At 36.5% G+C, this 13886-nt stretch overlaps 2 protein-coding genes across 3 annotated transcripts; both read left to right on the top strand.

Moving 5' to 3' along the window:
* The first annotated feature begins 691 nt into the window (after window positions 1-691).
* On the top strand, window positions 692-10487 carry pbxip1a (pre-B-cell leukemia homeobox interacting protein 1a). 2 transcript variants are annotated; one of them, XM_081376886.1, is made up of 11 exons: window positions 692-1115; window positions 2119-2210; window positions 2304-2388; window positions 3063-3154; window positions 3782-4403; window positions 5055-5282; window positions 5503-5526; window positions 6765-6796; window positions 6895-6957; window positions 7137-7314; window positions 8456-10487. In XM_081376886.1, the coding sequence occupies exons 2-11, from the start codon at window positions 2145-2147 to the stop codon at window positions 9367-9369; spliced, it is 2304 nt and encodes a 767-aa protein (XP_081233012.1). In that variant the 5' UTR covers window positions 692-1115; window positions 2119-2144; the 3' UTR covers window positions 9370-10487. The 2 variants fall into 2 exon arrangements, with proteins under 2 accessions (XP_081233012.1, XP_081233013.1); XM_081376887.1 differs by having other exon boundaries at window positions 977-1115; window positions 3063-3136.
* A 1092-nt stretch (window positions 10488-11579) lies between these two features.
* On the top strand, window positions 11580-13766 carry s100a11 (S100 calcium binding protein A11). Its single transcript, XM_081375943.1, has 3 exons — window positions 11580-11611; window positions 12039-12194; window positions 13491-13766. The coding sequence occupies exons 2-3, from the start codon at window positions 12066-12068 to the stop codon at window positions 13617-13619; spliced, it is 258 nt and encodes an 85-aa protein (XP_081232069.1). The 5' UTR covers window positions 11580-11611; window positions 12039-12065; the 3' UTR covers window positions 13620-13766.
* Window positions 13767-13886: the final 120 nt, after the last annotated feature.

The following is a 13886-nucleotide window of genomic DNA, read 5'->3' on the forward strand; positions in this document are numbered from 1 at the left end:
CTGAATGGCATTCCCAAGTCACTTCTGTGAATGGCACAGAAACCTGCAAAATATAAATACCTCACAATGTACGCCATGTTATGATGTGGCTCTCTGGAATAATTGATTCTAATTGGTGTATAGCGCCATCCAGCGGATTGATATTTACTCAATTTTACAATTGTCAATGGCAATGCTGTAGGCTATATCAATCCGCTCACTCAGGCGACTAAAACCGGCGCTACTTTCCCGTCTCACTTTTGGAAGTGTGCTTCGAAACATTTACGATTCTTACGAATCTTTTGTTTCGAATGAGTTGTTCGGAACTCACGTAATACTTTTTCGAATCTTGGTTTCAAAACAATTCAAAATTCGGATGGTGCCATTGACAATATTTATGCGTACAGTTATACAAAAAGGTGAATGATATTTAATCGCCTCTAATTGAGTTTGCCACCAAATAATAACTACACCAAAACAAGCATTACACATGAATTAAAAACCTTCATATTTAATGTTAGTTAATTATTTGTAGATCACATTTAGGCACATATGCATTTTAGATTACATTTAGGCACCTAAAAACATTTGCATGTTGTTTGTTGTTCTTCCTTTTATATGACTGCTACTGCAGTCTATCTATTTGCTTTAGCTCAGAATATCTTAATTACAAAAGAACATGTTGCAACACAAGAGCAATGTTTATTTAGGCCAGTCCAGCTGTAGCAGTCAGGCATTTGGGAAGTCCCAACAGATTTAGCTCTTGCTCTGTAGACGTGTCAGTACACTGCTGGAGGAGAACATGTCTTCTCCCTATATATAGAGTTCATGCATGTTGTCAGGACAGTCTTTACTCCTCCTCAAGTCAATGAAAAGAGAGCACTTCACGTTTAGATTGTCCCTCTCACCTGCGTTTGTCAGTCACAGCTGAAATGAGCTGTCTGTCTGAGCGCGACACGACGCTTCATTCCCATTGGCTGTGAGCGGATCTGAATCGGAGTCCCATTGGAGAGAAACGCAAACTCGCAATTCCCGAAGTTGCGAAGTTCGCGAGACGGATCGTGCGTGTGGAGAAATTAAACGACAACGGACGGATTAACGCGTGCGACAACTCGACTGAGGCCGTTTTAAGCACGGTAAGGATTTTATATAAGAACGTCCGTGTATAATATCTGTAATGCGTTCGTAAGGATTCTTGTTTTGTGCGGAAGAGGGTTGTGTTCATTCAGCACGGCGTGTAGGGTTGCTGAAGGCTGAATTGGTCGCCGTACAGAATGTAAAAACGCAGCCTACGCTGTGCATCACCATTATGATGATGACAGCTCGTCATCGAATCTAATGTCCATTTAAACGCGATAAACAATAGGCCAGGAATTCAATGAGGCCGCTCGACCATTTTTGGTCACATTTAAAGGTGGCTTTATAGTCTGCAGCCGTGTTTGTGTGTTCTGTGTGTTTGTAGTTATGTAATAGCTGTAATCGTTGTTTTGTTGCCTGCATCGGTTCTCTCTAATTGAATAAATAAGGTTTACAGTCCGCCAGTGTGGATTATATAATAAGTGTGCTTAGGTTCACTGATGCTTGAGGAATGCAACAAAACAGACTATGATACAAACATGTTTCTGCATTATATTTTAAGTAAATCTGTTCAAAAATATGTTTATGCATTATTTTCCATACATCTGTTCATTATTAGATGTATTTAACTGCATTTTATGTTAGTGAAAGATTCCTCCATTTTCTCACAAGTATTGTGTTTTTCCTTGCCTGTCACTCGAAATGTGTCTACACTGTCAGATATAAACACAATGTGTCAAATATGGGATCTAAATATTGACATATCTAGTATTCACTTGAGTGTATGAATTAACCGAGACTACAGCTGTAGATATTCTGTCAGAGAATCTTACAATGTTAACTAAATACAATTTTGCATATTAAAATAGGCATTAGTAACCATTTTGTGTCAAATACTGTATAAATATAAATTCTGTATAAATATAATTATGAAAACAGTGCATACTTATTAACAAGACAACATTAATGTATGCTAGCACTCATTTGACTGAATATGATGGTCTATGCAGAACATTAGACATTGGTATTGAACTAATGTGCATGTGGTGATCTCCACTATAGGTGCTGTGCAGAGCCACAAGAGGGCCATGTCTGATAACAGCACCGGCAGCTCCGGGTCATCCAGTAACAGCTGGACGCTTCTCTCTCCAGAGGTTTGTAAACCACTTTGTCAAAATGCTTGTGTCAGTGATATTATCTTTTTAAATGAATGAATCAGGTGTATTAATGTGCACTTTTGATTTCAGGAAGCTGCTGCCGACCCTGCAGCAACAGTGGATGATGGGACTGAAAGTATTGGGGATGCCCCCAGTCTTTCAGAGGAAATAGCAGGTTATTGGAACAGATAATAAACCATTTTGTTTACACAATTGTTCAAAAGTTTGTGGTCAGTTATATATATATATATATTTTTTTTTTTTTTTTTTAACAATTTATACTTTTATTCAGTGAGGACACATTCAATTTTATCATAAGTGATGGTAAAGAATCTTGTATTGTTACAAACAAATTATATTTCAAATAAATACTGTTCTTATGAACTTTCTATTCACCAAAGATTAATACCACAAAAATATTAAGCAGCACAACTGTTATTACTATCATTGGTAATAATAAGAAATGTTTCTTGAGCAGCAAATCAGCATATTCAAATGATTTCTGAAGGATCATGTGACACTGAAGACTGGAGTAATGATGCTGAAATTCAGCTTTGATCACAGGAATAAATTACTTTTTAAAATACATTAAAAAAGAAAACAATTCTTTTAAATCTCACAATATTACTGTTTTTATGGTGTTTTTTTTAATCAAATAAATTCTTGGTTAGCATAAAATACTTCTTTCAAAAACATTAAAAAATCGTACCAACCTTGAACTTTTGTATTATAATGTATATTAATGTGCTGCTTATATGGATTTTTGAATGAAACGGCATCATCTCAATATTGGTGACAGTTGTAACACCAATTTGTGGGCTTTGTAATGTGAAACGGTGTTTATTTCAGGAAGCTCTTTGGAGGTGAGGTCACATGACCCTGAAACTCCAATGGAGAGCGTTTTGTCAGAGGAGGGTCACCAGGTCAGTGCATCACCACTGGTATGTACAGCGCAGGACGTTCAGTTTCCATTCTATATGCCTGTTCACAGTATTTGTTTTGCACACTTTGTTCACACTTTGTTCACAAATCTGACTTGGTTTTAAAATTCAACCTGACTGTCTAAATTTTGACTGCCATTTTGCTGTGATGAAGTCTGATTTGTTTGTTCAGACAGTGTAGCCAATGTCCATTCAAGAATGTCTCCAAAAAAATCTGAAAACGCCATACTCTTCAAAATAACGTTTTTTTTATTAGCATTTATGATTCCATGAATAACCTTGAAAAGATGCTATATAGTGAAAAAAGGTTCATTAGATTATTAAGATTTTCTTCACAGTAAGATTAAAAAGAATTTCACTGAAAGGTTCTTTGAGGAACCAAAAATAGCTCTTCTATGTCATCACTTTTGGACTTCCCCTTTATGTGCACTTAAAAATGAATCCAACTGAAACTACAGTATTTCTGTAAATATTTGAAATGGATTACAAACCTCTTTTTCCCCTGTTTAACCACAAATTCTACTAAAGGTGGTGTCTGTCATTTGAATTTGAATTTGTTTCTTGATACTCAATGTCAAACTGTTCCCTCCCAAAACATTTACAGTTGTATGTTGTCTGATTATCCAGATTTGCCAGGAAACATCCCCGGATTTCTTTGAGGAAATGGCAGCATCTGGCCATGCCGATGTTGAGCTTGATCCTGAGATCCATGCTCCTGTCATCCATGACACTATCACCAGTTCTCCCCCTGACAGTGACCTTCTGGGCGCTGTTCCCTTCAGCATCACTACAGAATCAGCCTTCCAGTTTTCAGAGGAGACGGTCCTTGACGAACCCACTGAAGAGGACGTAACTGATATCTTCCCCGGCCAGCATGTTCCAGTCCAAGAAACCCCCGCCCCGGAACCAGAGCCCAAAATCACCTCGACCCCCGAACCATTCAGAGAAATGAGCTCCTCTCTCGATGTCTCTGATGTTACCGCAGACATAAGCCCCGCCCCTAAAACTATTGAATCTTCTTCAATCCCTGTGCTTGATATTCATGCTGATGTACATCCCACCCCTGAAACCCCGCCCTTGGCCCCGCCCTCTGAGGCTGATACAGGCTTTGGTTCCACAGCAGAAAGCCCCGCCCCTTACAGCCCTTATCCAGAAACCATTGGTTCGGTTGAGTCTGAGGAGGAGCTTACTTTTGAGAAAGACGAAATAGAGCTGCCAGATAAATTCCCTGATGTGATCAGAGAGCCAGGTATGACATTTAATTTTTTTTTAATAATTTATAAATGTGCAATAAACTCTTTTTCCTTTCTTTTTAATGACACTTAGTCTTTGTATTGTTTTACTCATTATTAATAAATAAATATATACATATAATAAAATACTAGTATAATAGTTTAATTAGTATATAAATATATATTTTTTAACTTCTCATGTTTTGTCTTTGATATATATACTGTATATACAGTATATATATATATATATATATATACTGAACAAAATTATAAACGTAACACTTTTGTTTTGCCCACATTTATATATAAGTAAGAAAAACAGACTATTTAAATAACATAAAAATATTTAGATAATTTTTTCAATAAATTCATTTATACATTCAAAATATTTAGTTTGTATTGTTGGACTTAATTATAATTGTTTTATTATCATTATCAAAGCATTATGTATTTGAATAGTAGATAAAAGCGTCTGCTAAATTATTAAATTTGCGCTGAGCAAAATGTTACAGCTTTAATATATTATGTTATATTAAAATGTTATATTAAAATGGTGGAGAACATCTATTAAAAGAAAACAAATTACAAACAAATTAGTTCCATTTCTACCCACATTTACCATATTTCTCCTAATCTTGCTTCTCCTTATTTTCTTCTGTATCATTTAGAATCTCTTGGTGCTGAATTCCCAGCGGGCACCTCAGCAGAAGATGATGGTCTGAGACTCAGACATGTGCAACCCACCATAGTGTTGAAGCGAAGCTCTGACGAGGAGGAAGAAGACGAGGAGGAGTTTAACCTGCCGGTGAGGAAAGAGGAGAAACGAGGTTTCTCTTTGAATCAGCTGATAGTGGGCTCATTGGTCCTGCTCTGTGTTGGATCCTTCTTTTTCTCCGGTGAGTTTTTTGTAGCAGTGATGCAACTCTTAAAACATATTTTGGAAAAGTCACATTTTATAATTGGTCCGACAAAACTTTTAACATGACATCACACATTGCAACGGTTGGGCATGACCATTGAGTGATTCATATTTGGTCAATGGTTATGAATACATAGCACATTATATCCATTAATATCCCATTTTCAGTGGTTGCATTCATGTTATTATGCCTCCAGGTTCTGTGGTTGACCCGTCTGATGGTAGGTTCATAGTTTGAGCTAGGTGGCAGTATATGCTTGCGTTTGAGCTGTGGATAGGAGTTGCCCTCCAGGGCTAACGGTAGAGTTCGTTCCCATCACATATTCACATATCACATATTCAAATTTCAACAAATGAGTGGGGAAAAAAAGGTACATTTACCTGAGGGCAGTCTCTATCATCACCCAGGATGCACTGCTTTACCAAGGGGCTTATGAGCTTGTTGCTACTACTCTTACCTTTTAAAGTTGAAGTGTATAATTTTTGCCAAACACACTTTCATTGCTCGGACAAACAGGTAGCTCCTCAAATGCACGCTATTGTTCAGGCCACTTAAATTGCAATTTGGTGCCACTTTTGGCAAGAAATTACACACTTCACCTTTGTAATTCTTTAATGTCAGTAATGGCCGTCTCACCCTGAAATGGCTTAATGCTGAGATTCTGCTGACGTGAAGTTTTTGTTGAGGTTACCAGGGTTACTAAATCAAAAGGCAAATCTTTATTAGTTTTTTGTTGTTGTGTAAACTGTCGAATTTGATAACACACTACAGTAAAAAAGTATGGGGTCGCTGACATTTTTAAAAATGTTTTTAAAAGCAGTCTCTTCTACTCGCCAAAGCTACATTTATTTAATGAAAGACAGTAAAAACAGTTATATTGTGAAATGTTGCAGCTGTATCTATTTTAATATATTATAAAATGTAATTTATTCCTGTGATGCAAAGCTGAAGTTTAGCATCATTACTCCAGCCTTTAGTGTCGCATGATAATTCAGAAATCATTTTATCAATGCTGAAAACAGTTGTGCTGCTTGATATTGTTTTGTGGAAAGCGTGATACATTTTTACAGGATTCTTTGATGAATAAAAGTGAAAAGAACTACATTTATTTGAAATAGAAATCATTTGTAACAATGTAAAGTCTTTACTGTCTTTTTTGATCAATTTAATGCATCCTTGCTGAATAAAAGTATTAATTTCTTTAAAAAACTAATACAAAAACTCGCTGACCCCAAACTTTTGAACAGCAGTGTGTTCCAGAGAGACCTGGTTCATATATCCAGACACAACATGCCAGTGAAAGACAGTTTAACTCCAGAATTGTGTGACTGCTGTTGCATTAACTACACTGACTTTTACTTTCATCATTTGAGTTTTTGACACTAACAGTTTTATAATTCACTTCACCTTGTCTATGCATTCTCAACAAACATTACAAATCCATTTTCTCTCCTGCAGATGATTTTGATGGTTCAGAATTAAGTGACCAGGTTAGTGCATTGCTTTATTCTCTTTGCTGTGTTCTTTTATTATTGACAAGTTGATTTCACCTGTGGCAGTCTCTGAGGATTTGTACCTTTTTTTCCAGGAAGTCCTTGATAAACTTGCTCAAGAGAATAAACAAATTAATATATTGGAGGCTCAGATTGAGGTTAGTCCCTTCTCTATCTTCGTATATAAAGTTTTTCCTCTTAATGCCATGAAAGTGTTTGAGTTTTTTTCTTTTGCATGCGAATGCAGTTTTCCACTAAGTTGGCTTAATGCACTTTCTATAGAGCGTACCAGGAGATTATTTAAAAATGTTGAATTTTATGTATTTTTCATGATCAGTCACAGAAACAGGAGTTGGACCGGGCTCTGAAAATGGCAACAGAAATGTATAGCACTGAGAAAGGAGTGCTGGAAAACGAGAACACTAAACTGAAAGAACAACTGTCTGAACTGCCTGGTTTAAAAGACGAACTACAGACACTGAGAGCACGAGTTGCTGAGCTCGCAAAGCTTACAGGTATGATGAGGAAGAGTGGGAACGGCACATGCATAGTATTTGAATTGTAAAACTCAACATTTAAATTTGGAAATTGTGGAAAGGGCTCTGAATGTACTTGTAAATTTAACAGCCAAAATACATCTTTTGGTTTACTAAGATGAATGAGGTTATTAGCTTTTTTTGTTAGCTATTGCACTACCTTTAAAAAGTCAGTGTGATTTAAAAACAAAACAAGCAAAAATAAAAGGGGCAAAGTTATATTCAATTGATCACAAGTGTTGCAAATTAATTCTATTGCAAATAAATTAACTTTGTATTCATCAAAGAATCATGAAAAAAATTCAACAAAAATATTAAGCAACACAACTGTTTTCAACATTGATAGTAATGTCTCAAAACGTGTCAAATCAGCATATTAGAATGATTTCTGAAGGATCATGTGACACTGAAAATAGGAAAAAAGTATTAAAATTGAAAACAATTTTAAACCGTTATAATAGTTCACAATATTACTGTTTTTACTGTATTATTGATCAAATAAACGCAGCATAAGATTTATTAAAAAGCCTTACTGACCCCAACCTTTTGAACGGTAGTGAATATTTATATGCACAATAAATATTGATAATCTAGAATGATATTGGCAACATATTGGTGATTAGCTGATTTTTTTTTCTAATTTATTGGTATGTCAATATTGGATATTTCATTGTGCATGCTCATGTCTTTTATATGTACACTGCTGTTCAAAAGTTTGGGATCAGTAAGATTATTTTAAAATAAGTCTCTTCGGCTCACCCAGGCTGCATTTATTTGATCCATAATACACTAAAAACTGTAATATTATTACAATTTTAAATAACAGTTTTTTATTTGAATATATTTTAAAATGTAATTTATTCCTGTGATCAAAGCTGAATTTTCAGCATCATGACTCCAGGCTTCAGGGTCACATGATCCTTCAGAAATCATTCTGATGTGCTGATTTGCTCATTCTATTCTTGTTATAAATTTTATTATTTAGAAAAAATAGCATGGAAATATATATATATATTTTTATATATAATAAATATATAATTTTTATATAATTTTATTTAAAAATATTTTTTTTTGCAAAGTCTGCAGTGTATTCTTCTATCTGTTTTTTTTTCTCCATCAGTTGAAGATCTTCCACAACAGGCCCCTGACTCTGGGTCCCCGCCTTCCACTGCTGAGTGTAGTTCAGAAGGAACTGAGAAACACTGGGATAAGAAAGAGGAACTCAAGCGGCAGAAAGCTCTTTTGGAGGAGAGCAGGACGAGGCTGGAGGGAATGAAGAAACAGGGCTTGAGGGAGAGCTTGGTGGAAATGCAGAAGAGACTCTCCAAACAGGTGGACCAGCTGGGCAAGCGGGAGGACTGGAAGAGGAAACACCAGGAGCACAAAGGAGAAAAGAAGGAATGGGGCAGAAAGAAAGAGCATGACAGTCGCTGGAAGAAGGATGAAGCAGGGAGCGGGAAAGAGTGGAAGCATGGGAAGGACAAAAGGAAAGACCATCTCAAGAAGTACAAAGAAGAATGGGACCACAAGAAGGATGAGAGAAGGCAGGAGAGAGAAAAAAGACAAAAGGAAAGACCTTGGGAGGCCAAACCTTCCAAGCATCATCAACACCACCATCATCATCACCACAAGGAGCAGGTAGACTTCTGGAAACACCAAGAAGAGAAGGTCAGGAGGAACCGACACCCTGCCGAGGGCTGCCATGGCGTATCCAACTGCGCTGACGCCGAGGGGCTTGTTCCTGTGAAGCTCGTGGAGTTTCAGGACCTTCTTGAGATCTACCTAAGCAAACTAGAGGGAGTTCCTCAGGAAAGCAAGGAGTCTCTCAGCCGCCTCACTGCCCAGTTCTTCAGCGGCGGCTTTTTCGCTCACGACAGAATGCTCTTCAGCGACTTCGCCGAGGACGTTGCGGATATCCTGGAAGATCTGGCTGATGGTTTAGAAGATGAGCAGCATGACAATGATTCCCTTGAAGATGAGATGGAGGAGTTTGAGAAAGAGGCACTGTTAAAGTTCGCCGCACCTTTGGCGTAATTGGTGCCGCCCACCCTAGAAACTAAGTTGAACGGATGGAAAAAACACTACGTGAAAGAAAACAATCTTAGCTGTTACTTTCCCTGGTCTTTACGGACTGTAGATGTAGTTTAATGCATTGTGTGTGAGGATTCTCCCTTCGGAGTCTTGTTCTTAGTGAAGTCCCACCTGTGTGTTGGGTGTCTTGGTCCTGTTCTTCAACGCCAAACCCTTTGACTCTTGCTTGCTGTGTAAAGAATCAGTCATCTTAAGCATTAAGTGTTTGCACATGAACGAAACTGCTTTACTTGCAGATAGATCAATCACCTAGGACATGTGGAGTTGGGAACGAGGAAAGTAACTGGGAAAGTGCAATGAGATCGGAAAAGAATGTCCCTGAGCTCCCAAAATCGACTTAAAAACAATAAAATGTAAAATGTCAGGATTTTTATTTTAGTTATTTAGGATTTTTTAATATCTTTTATTTTTGTTTTAAATCCTGGTTTCTTCGCACATACCCATGATTTTGCTTACTAAGCTGGTGTCAAACTGGTTTCTTTTTTAAGTTTTGTTTTCGCCAGAGATTTTAGAGGTCATTGTAAGCTTTCGGTTTTTCTGTTTCTTTCCCCAACTCAAGTTCTACTCGCACTTAATTTAAATTAGAAAAAAAAATGAATGTTTCTTTCCTTTATGGAATTTGATGTGTTAGATTATGTGCCTTTACTAGTGAGCAAGGAATGCTGGTACTGAAAAGAATGGTCTACCCAAAACCACACAACTGAAATGGAACCAGAAAGTTTCACTAATTGATTAGTTTGCACTGTGGTGATGTGGACATTTATTTATATCCTCTTTCTATCTTAGGAAAACAGCCATCGTAATGAATCATCAAGATCATTTGATTATAGCTGTGTTATTGTTTTGCTGCACTCCTCTGGGGTGAATACCATATAATTTTTGCCTTTTCTTGTCCAATTTGTAAATATAAAATAAAAAGTTATTTAATGGAACTTATAATTTAAGGTAAGTTATAATATGGCACAGTGGTATTTAATATGAAAGGAAACTTAAAACCACCTACAAGACCAAATGTCACAATGTATCAATTTATGATGATTATTAAAACTATGTTCCATTGCCATGAGAATTCTTCTTTATTAAGGGATTGCATTGTTCATTTTATTTTATTTCATTGTTTATTTACAACTGACAAAACAGAAATTGGTGATTCCTTGAGGATTTCTTGTCTCATTTATATTTTTACCTTTGAAAACCATAACTCCCGTTTAAAATGATTAAATTTACGTTTTTGGGTTAATATTCTGCATACATGCACATGTCACTATTGACCTCTAAAACGGATCTGCAGGAGACGTATGAGTGAGGGCTTTGTATGTCTGTTGATGCTGAGTAAGTTTTGATGGAGTTATCAGATGAAGTTTCCCTGATGACAGATGTTTGGATTGACAACATTAAGGAAACCTGATAGGGAGGTGTAGAGTAATCAACAGACATGTTAAGTTGTGCTAGAAATAATCGCAAACAAACGGATTTCTATAAATGCATTGTGTGTGTGGTCCTGTTGAAGCCAATGTTGGGAGGACGAAATGTTTCATTTAGACACTTTTGGTCCCCATGAAGAAAACCGCTTATAAATCATTTGTAAAAATGCAAAAGGTTTTCTATGAGGGGTGTGTTCAGGGTTATGGAATAGAATATACAGTTTTTACAGTTTAAAAAGCATTATGTCTATGGGAACTCCCCATAAAACATGTAAACACAATGTGCTTGTGTATTATGGTTTACTTGTGAGGGCCAAATGTCCTCACTTATATAGTGAAATATTATGACAACCAACCATGACGACATTTTACTGGTCTTCACTACTTAAAAAGGCTTGGCCCAAACACATTTTTATTTATAGTGTTTTGCGCATGTTTCTGTGAGGGTTGTGTTTAGGGGTAGGGGTTTGGCGATAGAAAATACCATTAACCTGATCTAAAATCAATGGAAGACTATTTAATGTCCTCACTAATATAGTGAAACAAACTTGTGTTTGTATGTATGTGTGTGTGTGTGTGTGAAAGAGATTGCTATGGAAACATTTAAGCAGGAGATAGATAAGAAAATCCTGACTTGTGAAATGGAGCAGTGGGCGTGATTTTTGGTTTTCCGCTGAGTTTGGCGGTCTGATGAAGAGGATATAAGGTGAGAGGTGGTCATTTAAACACATCTCCAGCCAGAACATCACTCCTCAGCCCAGGTAAGCCTATGATACTTCTTCTGTTGGACATGTTTTTTTTATTGAATCATTTTTAGTATGCACATTTACTCACCCATGTGTATATTTTTCTTTGTGAGACACAAAAAGACTTGCCTAGCAGAATGTTCAAGCTGCACTTTCCCATGAAATTAAAGTGGTGCATCACCATCTACTTTCTCTGTATGAATAAAAAAGCTTGGACATTTTGCTAAATGTCATACAGGTTTGGAAGTAATGACAGAATTGTCCCTATAAAAATAAGTATGATCACCATATATTTTTGCACATTTATTACTGATTGTCTTGATTTATGTTTTTTTTTTTATTGTTTTAACCTCGGATACACTTTAAATAAGGTTATTGTAAGTCTCAGACCAGATTTGTCTATTCGAAAGGACTAACCTGTATATTACCTTCTAATCTCCAGCCACCGAACCATCCTACTCCCTAAATCATGGAATCTGCCATCAACGTGCTCGTCTCCCAGTTCAAGATTTATGCTGGGAAGGATGGCTCTGCAAATACATTGAGTAAGGAAGAGTTTCAGAGCTTGGTCACATCCCAGTTACCTAACTTCGTAAAGGTAAGCCTTTTGAGTTATTAAAGTATAACAAATGGTCAGTAAACTTCATATTTATATTCCTAAATTCAGGTCTACACTTAAAGGGACAGTTTACCCAAAACTTTGTTCCAAAAAGTTGTTCCAAACCTGTATGAATTTCTTTCTTCGGCAGAACACAAAAGAAGATCTGAAGAATGTCGGTAACCAAACAGTTGATGGACCCCATTGACCTCCATAGTAAATTTTCCTATCCTGAGGAAGTCAATGGGGTCCATCAACTGTTTGGTTACCGACATTCTTCAAAATATTTTATTTTGCGACCAGACAGAAATTCATACAGGTTTGGAACAACTTGAAGGTGAGTAAATGATGACAGAATTTTCATTTTTGGATGAACAATCCCTTTAAATATAAAGTTACTATTTGGAACCCATTTAGTTCTTAGTAAGAAAAAGGAACCAGTACATTGAACTTAAAAACGAATCATGTAACATCAAAAGCTTTTTTTTCTTCTTACTTTAAATCTCCACAGAACAATAAAACCAACTCAAAATGGTTCTTATTAAGAAGAGGCATGCCTGCTGAATCAAAGGTGCTGCAAAGAACTATTATTTTTAGCTATAGCTACTATTAGAAATATTAAAAGACTATGTAGACATATTAAACAAAAGAAAAACAGAATGACAAAAATTTAAATGGAAAATGTGAAAATAAAAACCAATTCAAACTATTAATAAAAACTTAATTTCAATGATACTACTGAATTTTACTACAAAATTAATTTTTATTTTACTATTTTTTTTATATATTATCAGTGACCTTTAATACTGGATCTTTTAAAAGTGTTTAAATAAATAAATGAAGGTTATTTACAGTGTTTGATTAGCATTCTATGTTGTGAGACTTGAGAAGAATGAACCAAAATGGATAAGAGCACCGTTTTAGAGGCCTGGTGCGAGTTATTAGTTAACCACATCCCAGTCCTCTAAAGAATTCCATGTGAGTCACATGTTTGTGATTTTGTGGAGGAAATAACACAAATCCTTCCTTCAGAAAACTCTTAAGATTATAGAAAGGTTACGGCTAGTGTGCATGAAAACAAACCAGCTCCTTTCATTATATCTTCATCTAAACTATGCCAGAGACAATGGAAAAATGCCACATCAGAGCATTTTCTGTTTGGCCCATCCAGAACAGGAACTCCCCCACGCACTAATAGGTCAGCAGAAAAGAATGCAGAGTACCAGTGACGATCACTAGATGGAGACACTATCATTGCAAGTGCATATACGTGACTAATTCAGTGTTCTCTCACAGAATTCCTCTGACCCAGCCACCATTGACCAGCTCATGAGCTCATTGGACGCGAATAACGACGGAGAGCTGACCTTCCTGGAGTTCTGGCAGCTTATTGGCAATGTGGCGAACAAACATGGCGGCTTTTAGCCAATGAAGAAATATTCCGTAATGCCATCCAATCACTTTAATTTCACCTTGTGACTTCCTGATGTAATTATAACATAGGCCGTGCTGTTGCACAGTTAATGATTCTCCCAGGTGACGGAAAATAAAAGCATTGTTTGATTCTCAGGGTAATCTTGCCTTGCCTCTTTATTGACCATGCAATATAAGATTGTTCTCTTCCATTCTTTTGTGTAGCGCATCTGATTTAATAGCATCATTTCATGGTAACTCAACACCAGCCTGAGGCTC

This window comes from Scardinius erythrophthalmus, assembly GCF_964197995.2.
Source record: "Scardinius erythrophthalmus genome assembly, chromosome: 10".
Lineage (NCBI taxonomy): Eukaryota > Metazoa > Chordata > Actinopteri > Cypriniformes > Leuciscidae > Scardinius > Scardinius erythrophthalmus.

Bases quoted from the DNA above. Each gene is read 5' to 3' on its own strand.
- pbxip1a (XM_081376886.1), top strand. From the start codon at position 2,145: ATGTCTGATAACAGCACCGGCAGCTCCGGGTCATCCAGTAACAGCTGG. The intron at 3,155-3,781 runs GTATGTACAGCG...CTGATTATCCAG, and splicing joins AGGTCAGTGCATCACCACTG to ATTTGCCAGGAAACATCCCC. The intron at 4,404-5,054 runs GTATGACATTTA...TGTATCATTTAG, and splicing joins TGATGTGATCAGAGAGCCAG to AATCTCTTGGTGCTGAATTC.
- s100a11 (XM_081375943.1), top strand. From the start codon at position 12,066: ATGGAATCTGCCATCAACGTGCTCGTCTCCCAGTTCAAGATTTATGCT. The intron at 12,195-13,490 runs GTAAGCCTTTTG...GTTCTCTCACAG, and splicing joins AGTTACCTAACTTCGTAAAG to AATTCCTCTGACCCAGCCAC.